The following is a 16,544-nucleotide window of genomic DNA, read 5'->3' as shown; positions in this document are numbered from 1 at the left end:
TTTCCTCTGGGAAAGGGAGGTGTTGTTACGTTCCAAATTTAAAGTAGAAAGTCCCACCTCTATTTTATCAAAATTTAAATAATTCAGGGCGTGTAAGAGCGGTTGCCTATAATATATTATAAGCAAGGTGGCGAAAATAAAATTAGTAATTTTCAAATAGGGGTAATGTCTGGCAAATTGTGCTGAAGTTAAGGGAACACGTTCTCTTTTTGTGAAGAAACTAATTTAGATCGTTCTTTCTAGAGTTATCTTGGAAGAATTGGAATCATAAAATTGAAATTTTTGAATCTCGGTATTATTCGGTGACCTCCGTGTGTCAAGTTGTCAAGTGTTCGGAAAGACGACGGAAAGAAAGTGATTCCAGGTTTGAGAGTGTTACTGAAAGGTTGGGCTAGATTAAAAACGGCATTTTTGTTTTTTTGCTTTTGCTGCTGTTCCATGTGGGATCTGGACTAGTCCGAACCGTGTGGATATTCAAGGGGATTTGCTGCCTTCGTGGAAGGGTTTTTTTTGGAATATCCACAATTTCGCTAAAAAAAGCGGATCTACAGTACACGTGAATACCGGGAGTCGTATTTAGATCAAGAAATTAGCCTTAATCACGAGTCCAAATAGCCGGCTACGCTTCGGTCCAATTTGGGATATTTCAAACCCCTAATCTGGCTAAGAAGGGTGAGTGTTAGAACATTTCGTTTTTAATTAATTAAAAAGTTGTAGTTATTTTTTTATCCCATCTCTAAAAAGCTATTCACATTTTTATCAGTTTTCATACATTCAAGTTCGGAGACAAGTTTTTTTTTGTATTGCTCCATTATCGCCAAAAGGCAGATAAACAAAGTGTTAAAATCAATATATTTATTTCCAAATAATTATTTTAGACACAGATGGTAATTAATGTTTTCTTGCTTCAGGGTTGGTTGGTTTGTTTGTTTTTTTCTGCTTCTTCTTCTTCGTATTTTTCCGTCTGGCTGTAATTTTTAACTTTTCAACATTGTCACACAAGTCTATGTACAGCGACAAGCGTATGGGATTTTGGATTGAAGACACGCTGAACTATAACTGGAATTCCACGCGGTGAAGTATATGAAAATTCGAGGTATGGATCGATAATTAATTTTCAACGGAAGATTTAAGCGCCGTCTAATTTGGTTTGCGGAATACAATAGTTTTTTTAAAGATTATTTGCTGTTAGTTTTTATTTTCATATTTACAAATACTTTACAGATTTTTTTTAAAGATAATTTGCGGTTTATTTTATTAATTCAATATTTACACATACCTATTTTAATTTTGTAAACTGCGTCTAAGGGGGGGTTATATATTTGAGATTTATTTTTTTTATATTATTTTCTGCGCACGCACTTGAGCTCACGTGGTGTCCTATTTGCGTTAATTATTTTTTTTGGTTGGTATTGAACCGCACACCCCTTAGCGTCCGGTACTTTTGATACGTCTTACCTTTCATTTTGTTCTGTTAAATAGAAATAACTTATGAATTTTTGTTAGGCAAGTAGAAGCCGCATTTTTATATTATTTTTTTATTAAGCCTATGGTAAAGTTAAATAATATTGTAATATGTAGTATGTATGTATTTATTTTCAACTATTTTGGGAATCTATTTATTAAAATTGACTAAATTCTAATCTGACAATTTCATTTATTTTTTTTTTATTTATTCAGGTTGTATACTGTTACTTAGTATTTTAGTAGTAAACCTATTGGTAAGTTGGTGGTTTATTGAATAGTAACGTAGGGAAGGCTGTGGGCCAATTTACCTGGCGCCCCTGATATAACTTCGGATTTTTTTTGTTTTGTGGACCGCACGACCATCTCCACTGTTTTGTCTAGCCGCGAGCCATTCCCAGACTGTCACCGTATAGTACTTTTCTTTCCGGGTGTACGTCTGATTTATATTTGGTACATTTTATAATTTTTTTTATATAGATTCGGTTTTGTACGCCACAATTGCATATAAAAGCACGTGTCAACGCGGATGATCTTGTAGTTTTTTACAAAGGTAAAAATATACAAAATATATTTTGTCACACACAGAACTTTATACAACACTTAGAACTCTGGTCACAAAAAACAGGTTTCTGTTTTTTCACTGAAAAAACTCGTTTCATCCTGTTTTCTAAGAAAAATATCACAAACACCCGCAACCTAAGACTATGTGATGAGAACCTAAAACGTGTAACGTCAATAAAATTCTTGGGCATGACATTCGAAGAAACTCTAAGCTGGAAACTTAGTATAACAAATTTGATCTTATCTTGTCACAAGCGATTAAATCTTCTAAAAACTCTGGCCAATAAAGAATGGGGTGTATTGTGTATTCTACAGCAACTAAGACACTGCTAAAAAAAACTTGACAGTCTTCACAACCTATCTTTACGTATAATATCTGCAGCTTTTCGCACAACACCAATCGAAAGTATTTATTGTGAAGTTGGTGAACCGTCCTTAGAAGACAGAAGACTTTATCTAAGTGTAGCATACGCCGCAAAAATTAGGTCTAACCCAAAAAACCCTACTATTCACAATTGTTTTACAGAAAAATTCCCAAATCTCTTTATAAATAAAAATCCACAAGGAAAATAATTCCTGTAGCTGGCTGTATACCACGTATAACAAAAGAGGTTAGTCTTTGTATGTGGGTATATTTTATTTTATAAAAACCCTTAAAAGGGCAACATTACAAGCACGAACGTTTTCGGAACAACTGTTCCATCATCAGGTTAAAATGCAGGTTAACATGCCTGAGCCACCAAAATATTTGGGTAAAAACCCTTTAAATTGAAAAATGTTACCGAAGAATGTACATGATGTTTATAATATTATATGATGTTTAATATTTTAATTAGATTTTACTTCAGGTAACATACACCCATGCTTAAGTGAGTTCCAGTGTCCGGAGAGTAAACCTCTTCAAACGGACTACGGTTGGCAACTCGAGTTGCGCATGTTGTACAATATACCAAACAAACTTAGTGATATTTTAGGTCTACAGTACAATATTTCAAACAAAAAGTTTCCTAAACTAACATTATAAATGTAATACAGATTATTGTTCGCTATCATTGTTTCGCTAATAGCCAATTTGGCTGATGCGATTTTGTTAATAAAAAAAAATACCATAAACGTTAAGGAAATCAAATACCTCTATATCAAAATGTAATAAAAAGCAGTTTTTAAAGTAATTGCATTATGAAAAAACTCATGATGCTAGGTCGTTGGTTAAATTTTATTTTATATTCTCAATAGAGTCATGTAACAAGAGTGACGTTTAATAAAAATTTAAATACAGGGCCAGTGAACACGTCAATATCAATTATCACGTTGAATACATTTGACCCATTTCGATTTAGATTTTATTCCATTTTCAGTAGATTTTACTCTTTGATGTATTATGTTTATTTGGAGTTAATTTCTTTAATATTATCAACAATTGAATGAATGTTTTATAAATATACAGGGTATTCAGAAAGGCTCCAATAAAAGTAAAGTGTCATTTCTGAACTTTAATTTCTATGTTGGTATGTTTTCTTGGCTAAATCTTGGCTAAAGGGTTTGATTAATTTGACTACAAGTATATCTGATTTTTTCTATTCTTTCTTTTTTTCTCCAAGTTAGAGAACTGTAGGTATTAGTAAGCGGGTATATGCGTTGGTATCAATTTTCGTATCGTTTATGGCCTTTTGAATTGTCTATAGAGCCTAGATCACATCGAAATTGTTATAATTTACGAAATTTGTCAAATAATGTGAGAAACTTGCATGTGGCCAGAGTAATGGATAAGATTAATATATATTTCTGTTTATTAAAAAGGATCGAGAAACTCATGCAACAGCTATCGTAGAATAGCTCTAACAATAAACTGCAGCAAGATTGTTACTACATATACTATTCATCATCATCATCTAGCCTTCTGCGTTCAAAGTTCTGCGTTTCTAATTTCTTCCAGTTCTGTTGGTCTTGAGCTTTCTACAGTCAATGCCCACCTATTCTTCGACGTCGACTGTCCATTGTGTAGGTGTTCTATCTCTGCTTCTTTTATAAAGTTGTGTTTTCCGCACTTTAATTTTTTGGGTCCAACGCCTATCAGTCATTCTGGTCACATGGCCTGCCCAATTCTATTTCAGCTATGCTATACGCTCTATGGCATCTATGACGCATGTCATTCTTCTTGTTCCTTCGTTTTCAACTCTGTCTTCGAGAGTAGCGTGCGTTTAACTCGACTTTGGGCTACTTTGAGTTTGGTTGCTGTAGCCTGGGTTAAGGACAGCGTTTCAGTGCCGTAAGTCATGACTAAAAGCAGGCATTGGTCGATCTTCTTTTTTTCAAATAATTTGGCATGTTGCTTTTGAATATGTTTAATAGAGCGTCATATGAGGTCCATGCTCAAGTGATTCTTCTTTGAAGTTTAGAAGTTTGGTTGTCCCTAAAAATTAGGATTTCGTGAGCTGAATGATATATTTATATTTATGAAGTAATCCTTTTTCGCTGCAGTCAACTTTTGGATTTTCGCTTGTCATGTATTGTGTTTCTCCAAAATTTTTATTCAAACCAACTTACAGGATCAGTATTCGTTGGACAGTTAACAGGTGAACATCGTTCGATAAATCTGTGCCGGGTCCTTAACTAGTGCTATTATCAAATTAATAGGTATTTAATTTGAAAATAAACCAACCGATCTTCAAAAAAGGTAGGATCTAATTATTTATTATTATGAGTGAATCGGGGGGTGGTGTTGAGCCACCTCAGAATAATATATCATTAATGGATACGGAAGACAAAAGGTATATTAATTTAAATAACAGATATAAAATAAATGATTCAGGGTATTATAATGTCTTTGTAGAATCTACAGACAAAAACTTGTCCCGTTTATCACCAGTACGTGTCGGTCATTATCTATTTAAAAACCAATATTTTAAACACGATGTACTAGACATTAAAACTGTTGGCAGAAATAAGGTAAAAGTAATTTTTAGAACTTATACTTGCGCAAATTCTCTAATTGAACATGAGCTTATTAAGGATAATAAACTTGTAGCGTATATTCCATCATTTTTTACTCAAAAGAAGGGAATTATTAGGGAAGTCGATACGTTTTTGGATGAAAAGTATATTTTAGAAAATATTGTTTCAGATAAAAATGTTGTCGAAGTAAAAAGGTTAAAATGGAAAATAATTGATTCGGATAATGAAACAATTCTTGTACCTCGCCAGATGGTCATTTTGACATTTGAAGGAAATAGCATTCCTAAGACTGTTAATTTAGACTTGGTTAGGTTTAATGTTGAACAATATATATATCCGGTTGTTCAGTGTTTTAATTGCTTTCGTTTCGGTCATACTGCTCGGCAATGCAAATCAACATCAAATCGTTGTAAAAAATGTAGTCAAACTCATAATAATAATGAAACATGCACTAACTCTCTATTTTGTTTACATTGCAACTCCACTGAACACAACTCACTCTCTAAACAGTGTCCTGCATTTAAACACCAATACAAAATAAAATCAATAATGGCTTTAGAAAACACTACCTTTAAAGAGGCAGAAATCATAGCTAACAATCCTTCATACTCCAAGGTAACTACAAATAATAGATTCGATATCCTCAATACTATACAAAATTTCCCCGCCTTAACCCCTAACATCCCTGAAGGTACAAATCAAAATCAATCCTATGTACCTACCATTAAAAAAACAAGAAACAAGCGTAAAGCTATCTCTCCTACTGCGATCAAAAAGACACCAACTTTCCCAAGATTTCCCAATGCTACAAACACCTCATCCCAACCTATAATCCCTAATCCCTACAGGGACGAGTTTATGGCGTATAAAGAAAAAATAGAATGTAAAATAATCAATGAAATTCCAGCCTTGATAGAAAATATCATCAAGAAAATTAACCCTAAAATATTTTTACCTAACTTACAAAAAAATACAAAAGAAGAAATTGAAAAAATGTTGAACAACCTAACAGATATTGAAAGCGATGGGGAACAACAGGACATTTAACATACTGCAGTGGAACTGTCAATCTATAAATAAACATAAACCTAGTTTACTTAATTATCTCGAGCACAATGTTGTTGATGTCATTCTGCTTAATGAAACATGGCTTTCTAAAAATAAAAATTTTGGTTTAACAGGTTACAACGTTATCAGAAGCGATAGACCTGATGGTTACGGTGGTGTAGCCATCCTCATATCAAATAACCTTTGTTTTACTGAAATTAATGTAAAGAAAAACTTTAATAAAGGTATTGAAACGTGTGCAGTTTTTATAGAACAAATTAAATTGGTAATCGTTTGTATTTATAAACCACCCAAAGTAATAGTCAATAATAGAGATTGGGAAAAGCTTTTAACTCAATTTAGTGGTAGGGTTGTCATTGGTGGGGACTTCAATGGACACCACAGTAGGTGGGGTTCCTTGAAGGATTCCGCTCAGGGCAAGTGTATAGTAGACGCGCTAGATAACAGTAATTTAGTTCTGCTAATTGACTGTAGACCGACCAAAGTAACAAGACCTAATGAACTTCCATCAATGGTGGATATATCCCTTGTTACACCAAATCTAATTGGATACACCACATGGGATCCTGTTCCCGATACTCTGGGTTCAACTCACTTACCTATAGTAATCACTATCGACTTGGACTATCACCCATGTACAATAATTCCTTCATCTAAATGGAAAGAGTATTCAGCAAAATGGAATATCTTTAAAGGTCATATAGAAAAAACATTATCCGAAAATATAACCGATAATATCACTTCAGCGGAACGTTTTGACTTCCTGTTAAAGACAATTGACGATGCTGCCTCATTTTCTATGAATATCAAAAATTCCTTTCAGCCAAAATCTCGAATTCCAGTCTGGTGGGATTATGAATGCAAAAATATGATCATTTCACGAAAAGTTGCTTACAAAAGATACATTGAAGCATCAAATTTTGAAAACTATATTAAATACAAACAAATTCAAGCCAAAAGTAAACTCCTCTTTACAAACAAACAAAAAAGTTCGTGAATTAACTTTGTAAATACTTTAAACAAAAATACTCCCATCAGTAAAATTTGGAATTTTGTTAATAAACTAGTGAATAAAAATTACCGTACAAGACGATATCCCCTGCCAAATTAACTAATAGAAGAGTTGCTCGACAAATTTGCTCCACCATATGTTGACCTTCCTATTCAGGATAACAGTAAAACTTGCAAATACAATATTTTCCAGGAAAGTTTTGATATGATAGAATTTGAGGCTGCACTCAAGTCTTCAAAGTCCTCGGCTCCGGGGCGCGATCAAATTACTATAACATAATATATGAATTACCTCTTATAGCTAAACAAAGTTTACTAACAATTTTCAACGATTGGCTTTTCAATGGAAGATATGTGGATCATATGAAAGAAATAGTTATTTGTTTAATTCTTAAACCTAATAAAGATAAAACACTCTCCTCTTCTTACAGACCGATATCATTAATGTCTTGCATATGCAAGACATTTGAAAGACTTATTAAGACTCGATTAGAATGGCTTATCGAACATTATAGTATCCTTCCAAGTACACAATATGGATTTAGGGCTAGTGTTGGTACACTAGATGCAATATCACATTTAGTTACCGACATTCAAATAACGTTTTCCAGAAACAATTATCTTGCTTGTTTGTTTTTAGACCTAAAAGGGGCATATGATTCTGTTAATTTAACCATTTTACACAAAAAACTATATGATATAGGACTACCTCAAAATATAGCGACTAATATTATTCATCTTTATAATAATCGTGTTATATATATTAAAGATCATTTAAACCAACTACACGGTCCTAGAATTGCTCATACAGGTCTTCCACAAGGATCAGTTTTAAGTCCGTTATTGTTCAACATATTTTCAGCAAGTATTCATGGCATTTTTGACAACACAATCAATTGCATCCAATACGCTGATGACATATGCATCTATACAGAGCGTAACTCGTATACTGACTGCCTGGAGGCTCTGGAATTCATCATGCAAAACGTTAATAACTGGGTAAAAAATCATGGACTGACCATTTCCCCTGACAAATCAGCCACAATGATATTCACTAGACATAGGATTCGTACGCCTGACAAAATAAAGTTGTCTGGTTATGATATACCTATTGTCAAAGAATACAAATATCTTGGCATTCTTCTTGATCCCAAACTCTTATGGTCAAAACATGTGGAATATATAAAAAGTAGGTGTGAAAAAGGTATTAATATTCTTAAATGTGTTACTAATCGAAGATGGGGTGCTGACCCCAAAGTTGCATTGATGTTTTACAGAGCCTACGTGCGATCTATTGTAGACTATGGTTGCATTCTGTATGGTGCCGCCAGTAACACACACTTATTAACTGTAGACCGCATTCAGTTTAAATGTCTAAGAATATGCTTGGGCACCATGAAGTCTACTCCTTGCCCTGTACTACTTGCTGAAAGTAATGAAATACCTCTTCAAAATCGTCGAGAAATTATGGCAATTAAACATATCCTGAAGCTAAGATTAAATAATAATAATCTACTTAGTCAACTGTATGAGTTATCTATTGAAAACCTCTCAAATAAATACTGGCGCATAAAAAATTCTCCTCCACTTGCTGATGCTTTCTTAGAAACTAATGAGTATCCTAATATCTATGGCAAAGAAAAAAGATTACCAATATATAAAGCTAATTTTCAGGTAACATTAAATAAACCAAAAGTCATTATACCAAAGTACACAGAATTCCCACAAATAAACTTTGTCTTACTTAGATCCATATTGAGTGTCTATAATGATCACGTAATAATGTATACCGATGGTTCCAAAAAAGAGGATGGTGCCACAGGTTGCGCAGTTTACATTCCACATAAAAGCGAATCTTTGAAAATTAAACTTCCATCACATTGTTCAATATATACTGCTGAAGCGGTAGCTATCGAAAAAGCATTAGATTGGCTAGATTCACACAATTTAAATAAAGCAGTAATATTATCAGATTCATTATCGGTCATTAAAGGATTAAACTCAGATATGACTCAACATAAAAGAAATAATATTCTTTGTGCTATTAAAAATAAAATATATAGTAAAGAAATTACAGTTATTTGGGTTAAAAGTCATATAGGTATCGAGGGAAATGAACTGGTTGACCAGCTTGCTAAAGATGCGACCCATGTTGGACTCTATATTCCCATATTTACATTGGAGGACTTACAACAACATTATTATAACAAAATTTTTATAAATTGGAAAGAAAAATGGAAAAACATAGCAACGAATTCAAATAATCAATATTATACTATCCACCCTACCCTACCACAAGATGTTGACTATATTTTCAAATATGCAATGCCAAAGAAGTTGACAGCCACAATTACACGACTAAAAACTAATCACGGTGCATTCCCAGCTCACTTGGCTAAGTTACATATTATCCCTTCTGGGGTATGCTCATGCGATAATATATCACAATGTGACATCAACCATATTCTTTTTAAGTGCGATAAACATAGGTATGAAACAGATCAGCTGTATTCAAAACTATCAGAACTTAAAATTCAGACTCCCATAAACATCACCCATTTACTCTCCTTAGATAGTAGAGAAGTATACGAACTAATATGTAACTTCACCAAACACAGACACACACACACACACACACAACTTACAGGATGCATTAAACTCAGTAAGCATAATTCCAATCTTTTTTAAGCGGCGAGCATTTCGCCATCGACGTTGATTCCTTTGGCTTTCCACAATTGTTTGAAAGCATGTTCCAGACTGACGTAAACAGTTTGTTCACGTTTTTATAACGTATTATACGAGTTTATAATATAACGAATTTCTAGACGAAGTATGAAGGTTCTAACTGTAATCTTTTTTTTTTTGTAGTGCCTATTCGTTTCTGATGTTGGCGATCATCATGGCAATCTGTATTTTGCAAACTTCTGTTCTAAAAAGATTTGTGGTTGTTGTGTTAAACCAAGTACGTAGATTTTTCAGCCAGGAAATTCTTCAACTTCCTGGTCTACGTTTTCCTTGTACTTTTTCTTGAAGAATTAATTGCAGAAACCCATATCCTTCGCTGTTCCTCATGATGTGACCGAGGTATTCAATTTTGGCTGCAATTTAAGTGGTTGAAAATCACTGAATAAGAAAAGGCTCGTTTCTCCCTCTTTTTTATTGCTATTTTGCAGCAGGGGTAATAAATTAAAACATTCTTAACTAGCCGTATCTTATAGAAAATTTAATTGTCAGTATATTATTTCAGTATAACTTTGCTCCAAAATGAATCGTTTTAAAGGTATAAGAAAAGAAAGTAGAACAAAATCGATGTGTTTAGTAATTTTTAAAATTTAATACTAATGTTTTTGACCTATTTGAGATGGAGGATGGGTCAATAAATATTATTAAAGTTATCACACACGTTTTTCTGCAGAAATCCGAATGCCACCTCTCACACTACCGCAAAATAGACCCGCTCTGGTCTATTATAGAAATTATATTAAGAGAACAGAATCTATTGCAAACACGTGTGATTGGTCCAGTCTTTTGAAGCTCCAAGAGTATTTTGTTCAGTGATCACAAGGTTGTAATAACCAAAATTTATTTAAAATATCTTTTATGAAAGGTATATATGTATTTAAAAAGACCCTTTCGGTCTACATCACCGAACGATTTCGGACTAACAAGTCCATCTTTAGTGCTGTTACCTGGTATACAGAAGTGAAAACTATGTCTAAAACTCTTTTCTAAACTCTAAGATATTTTTTTTCTAAAAGATCTGTAACAATGATTTGTTGGGACTGAAATCCTTAAAGAAAATCATTAAAGGAGCTAAACAGTATTGCACAAAAATAGTTCTCAGGGTCTTTTCAGCAACGGAAACGATGAAGGAAGTGTATTGATTGCTAAGGGGAGCACTTTAAAAACAACAATATTTTTAGCTATAAGTTTTAAACATCATTTTGGGAATTTTTTGAGAAATTTAATTAATGTTTTATTTAAATGAAGCATATAAAAATATTTTTATATGAGTTTTTATATTTAATTTCATAAATGAGAGTTTTAAATAAGTATTTGGTATAAAGTTTTAGGAATGTATTTTTAAATGACAAATAATATTTATTGTTAACTTAATATATATATATTTCAGATCTATATACATAAATCAATAGAAGACGTTTATCCTTTTATACCCAAAGACACGCTACCATCAGATTATGGTGGAAAAGAAAGATCTATGGCAGAATTAGAAGGTACATATGTTTACTAAATATATATTTACCTACATTCCTAATCTTTTCAAATATGATGTGGCCTTTTTTAATGATAAAACTCGACATGTCCTATAAGGTTCTTGCAACTTACAACTTAAGAGTCATACAATGATTTGGTTGTCCTTGGGATCACACAAAAAGTAATTTTGGTCTGCAAGGACCATATAATACTCGAAGGATTTTATATTTCCACGCCAGCAATTCATTAACTTCTCTTTTGTTCGCATCAATTTCTTGCCTCCGTACGAGACTGCTGGCCGTATTATGGTTTTGTATATCTGGATTTTTGCAGATCGCGAGAGTTTGACCTCATTAGATATAGCATTGTAAAGAAAGATCTGCTTACCGCTTGTATTCGCGTTTTAACTTATCCTTCTACTTTGTTGTAATTAATGATTGTCGTTTCTAGATTTATACATTCTGTTACCACTTCGAAGGTTTAATGATTTATAAGAATATTATTCTTGTTTTAAAAAGCCACTAATAGAAACATTCACCCAAAGCAGATTCTAGATATCCGAACTTTAAACTCAACAGACGCAGGGAGTGAACATAAACTAGTACTAACAAAAATAAGAATAAAAATAACACCAAAACATTTTCTACAGGAAATAACCGAAAGAAAATTCAATGTAGAATCACTGTAGAACGACTTAACAAGAGAAATGTGACAAAGGAGGCTAGCACAGAAGATACAACTGAAACAAATAAACAACATCGAAGATATAAACGCGAGCTGGGAGAAAATTAAAAAAAAAACATTGAAGAAGCAAAGCTTTAGGAAAACGCAGAGTCACACTGAACAAAAGACACAACAACAATACATAAAGAGAAACAAAACATCAAAAACTCCAGAATCCCGAGACTTCTATAGAAGAATACAACATGAAACAAAGCAGTTGGTAAGAAGAACAAAAAATGAACACTGGGATCAGTTTACAACAAGGATGGAAAGCGACTTCTACGGTACACAAAAACAAATATAGAGATTCATAAGAAACCAACGGAAAGAAATGGCAAAAATAGAAAGTCGCTAGGACTAGACGGGATAGCCAACAAGTTTCTAAAACACGAAGGAGAAAATATAACCCGAGCGATGATAAAACTTATACAAAAACAATATTGCACTGCAAGATACCAGACGCATGGAAAACAAACCACAGAAAAGGCCATCGAGTACAATAAACCAGCATATCTATGTTTTATAGACCTGACAAAGGCTACAGGGCCATACAATTTCTTAGTCACACCATGAAAATATGGGAGAGTAATTGACAGACCGATAAGTGAAGATACTAAAATATCCGATAATCAGTTTAACTTTATGTAAGGCAGATCAACAACAGAAGCAATTTTCATTATAAGGCAGTTGATAAAAAAATACATCAATAAACAAACAACGCTCATCGGTATTCACTGATCCTGAGAAAACATATGATAGAGTTCCTCGGGAGATTCTGTGGTGGGCACTTAATAAGAAAGGAGTCCCCGGTGAATATGTAAATATTGTACGAGACTTGTATGACAGAGTAATAACTAGCGTTAGGACAGGTGTGGGAGAGACTGATACATTTCTCATGTGAAAGTAGGATTGCACCAAAGATCGGTGCTTAGTCCTTATTTATTCTCATTCGTTCTGGATCAAATAAAAGCTAAACTACAGGGTAATATTCCGTGATGCTTAATGTATCCTGATACTGTAGTGTTAGTAGGAAATGGTGAAAGCGACTTAGAACAAAAACTGCAATAGTGGAGTCAAGCTCTTGAGGAAAAAGATTTAAAACTTAGTAGTTAGTAGTTAGTTAGGAGTTAGTACAAACATAATGATATATTTGGATGGTGAAATGGTTAGTACCTAGGATCGGTATTACAGAGTAATGAGGGAATAGATGGAGATGCATGCAGTAGAATTAGGGTTGGATAGATGAAGTGGAAGGAAGCGAGTGGTGTATTGTGTGACAAAAAAATTCCAATGAATCTGAAAGGAAAATTCTATAAATCAGTCATAGGGCCAGCTATGACGTAAGGAACTACATATTAAGCAGTTAAAAAGAACGAGGAACAACGAATGCATGTAGTGGAATTGAGAATGCTTAGATGGATGAGTGGCGTGATTAGATTTAGAGAGGTGGCCTTTTGGCCTATTCCACTGCGACCTTTTCAGATCTATTGTGGTTCTCTAGTCCTAGATAGGGCCGTGATGGTCTAGTAGTTAGGACCCCACGTTGTGAGTGGCATGATAAAAAAGGATAAAACAGTATTTAACACGTAGATTATTGTTACTAGGTATCGCCACCTCTATTAGTGTTGTTTGTCTAAATTATTTATTAGCTAGTATGAAATATAGTATATTATTTGTCGTTGTTTGATCTGTAAGCACAGTGAGGCCCCAGTATAGCTTGTAGTGCTAGTATAGCTTTTTATACATTCTCCAGCATACTCTCAGGCACGTATTGATAATATGAGAGATGATTGGTTTGTAGAGGTTCCAGTTTATTAGCTATATGTTAATGTGTAGCACCTTGTCTGGTAGCACCTTGTAATATGTTGGATGGTTTATGGGGATCGACATCAATATCAGCATTTGTCTTTTTAGACCTATAAGTCTTTGACGATATATTTCAGATAATTTTTTGTTGAAATAAAATTATCCTGAATGGTGAGTACAAAACGAGTTAGAAAGGTGGTTTGTGCGTATTTATGAGGTTCCCTCCGAGCGCTTGCCGCTTAGGTTTGTGTGGTGTTTTATCATCTACAGCGTAAAGCGGCAACGCTACAGCGTTGGCCGCAATCGAGTCCTTTCTACAATGCGACCAGCCGTGCGGCCAGCAACATGCTGCTTCTACGTTGGCCGTACCTCTGGCCAGGCTTTCTACATTAATTTTTTTTTCAATTAAGAAGATATATGCCACGGAGGTAGCCGTTGCTGTGTATATGTATAGTCGTATATTAAATTAAAACGGAAAGAAAAAAATATTAAGTAAATTTAATATTTTTAAATTGTCCTATACAATACAAACTATACAATACACGTACAGATCACGGTTTGGCCGTATTCTGGCTGTCCGTCGTGCGAGTTGTTCCATAAGAGTAGATGTGCGTGGGTGTATTACAACCTATGTAAAATTGGCCGTATCCGACCAGTCGCAATCCTGGCGGTGGCCTGAGTCGAAGTCGTGCCCGTTAGCTCTTATATCCATGTCCTCTTCTCCCTAAATACCGTGTTAAGTTAGTATTATTACTATTATTAGTATTATCACTATTAACCTGCTATTATTTTTAAAGATCTTCTTTGTTTTTTAGATATATGGAAAAAGAAATTTTTGGAGTACAAAGACCGGTTTGATTACTTAGACAAAATAACAGTAAATGAAGCTTTGAGACCAGAAAAACTTAAAAATGATGAATTGCTAGGTTACTACGGAAATTTTAAAAAGATTCAAATTGATTAGATATAGAACCAAAGAGTTTAAAGGACATTTCTAAACGTTAAAAATAAATTTAAATAAAGTGATATTAAATAAATGATTTTTGTTTTTTATGTTACTTGTTCCTTTTTTTAAACGTATGTATATTTCTTGTTAAATTATTTTAATCATAATTCTGAAACTATATGATGGTACCACCTATGACTATAATGATGGTACTTTCAAGTGTACCTGACAATATATTTTTTATTTGGGACAATTTGATGTCCACGTGTAGGTAATAGTGTATGACTAATTTATTTTATCTTTCAAGTACCCCAACTATTACTCGTTATGGATTGGTGATGCATTTTCACTGTTTTTTTTTCTTCTTGTAGTGCCTTTCCATTTCGGATGTTGGCGAACATCATGGCAATCTATATTTTGCAAACTGTGGCTCTGAAAAGATTTCTGGTTGTTTTGTTGAACCACGTACGTAGATTTTTCAGCCAGGAAATTCTTCGCCTTCCTGGTCCTTGTTTTCATCTACTTTTCCTTGTAAAATTAATTGCAGCATCCCATACCTTTCGCTGTTCCTCATGATGTGAAAGAGATATTCTATTTTGGCTATTTTTCTTGTAGTTAACAACTCTTTTCTTTTTGAATTATTAGTAAAACGTCCTGGTTAGTATTGTTGTCGGTATAGGATATCTTCAGGATTTGATGATAAAGCCACATTTCAAAAGAATCAATTTTCTTGCAAGTAGCTTCTGTGATAGTCCACGACTCAATTCCTTACAATACTATAGGAAAGATATAACATCGTAGTAATGTTATTTTTATGGGTACTGATAAATCATGGCATTTGAATAGCTTAGCCATTTTTTGAAATGAAGATCTTGCTTTCTCTATCTTATATTTGATTTATAGGGAACGGTCCCAATTTTCATTGACGTTTACCGTTTTTACTCTTTTTACTCTCTCTTTCACTGGTTGGTTTTTCTCAATGTTCTTAATCTTTGTAAACATTCGCCGCCTCCCTATCTCCACTTTTAATCTTTTTTAAGCCACTGCCGCTTCTGTGTTCCTTGCCTCCATTTCTTCTTAAAGTGCCTATCCGTTCCGGATGTTGGCGATCATCACGGCTATCTTTACTTTATTTATTGCAGCGCGGGACAGTTCAGTGGTAGTCGTGTTATACCACTTTCGTAAATTTTGGAGCCAGGAAATGCGTCTTCTTCCCGGTCCTCTCTTACCATTTACTTTCCCTTGGAGAATCAGCTGGAGAAGGCCGTAACGTTCTGGATTTCTCATTACATGTCCTAGATATTCCAACTTTTTAGTTTTGACGGTCATGAGAATTTCACATTCTTTCCCCATTCTACGCAGGACCTCCACATTAGTAACTCTGTCAACCCAGGATATACGTAAGATGCGCCTATAACACCACATTTCGAAAGCTTCGATCCGATTCATAGATGCAACAGTCAGTGTCCATGCTTCCATTCCGTAGAGCAGAACTGTGAATATGTAGCAGTTCAATAGACGGCATTTTGTTTTTAATGATATGTCTCGACTGTTGAAAATGGTTCTCATTCTAACGAATGCTGCTTTTGCTTTTATTATTCGCTGTTTAATTTCTGTTGAGTGGTCCCATTGGCTATTTAAATTGGTGCCTAGATATGTATATTGCTCGACTCTTTCGATATTCTGTTGGTTGATTGTAAGTTGAGCGTTTAGTATTGGTTTTTTACTAATTGTCATAAATTTGGTTTTCTTTATGTAAAGAGCTAGTCCGTATCTGTTGCTGACTTTTGTT

At 33.9% G+C, this 16,544-nt stretch overlaps 1 protein-coding gene across 1 annotated transcript in view; it reads left to right on the top strand.

The window, feature by feature from the left end:
* The window catches only part of LOC140448506 (alpha-tocopherol transfer protein-like), a 74,304-nt gene extending 59,461 nt beyond the window's left edge, over positions 1 to 14,843 (top strand). The window contains exons 5-6 of the mRNA XM_072541588.1: positions 11,195 to 11,297; positions 14,622 to 14,843. Coding sequence (XP_072397689.1) covers positions 11,195 to 11,297; positions 14,622 to 14,770 — 252 coding nt within the window. The 3' untranslated portion in view covers positions 14,771 to 14,843. The remainder of the gene's footprint in view (positions 1 to 11,194; positions 11,298 to 14,621) is intronic.
* Positions 14,844 to 16,544: the final 1,701 nt, after the last annotated feature.

This window comes from Diabrotica undecimpunctata, chromosome 8 (assembly GCF_040954645.1).
Source record: "Diabrotica undecimpunctata isolate CICGRU chromosome 8, icDiaUnde3, whole genome shotgun sequence".
NCBI lineage: Eukaryota > Metazoa > Arthropoda > Insecta > Coleoptera > Chrysomelidae > Diabrotica > Diabrotica undecimpunctata.
The sequence above is the reverse complement of the archived record's forward strand: the minus strand, read 5'-3'. Positions and strand labels throughout refer to the sequence as shown.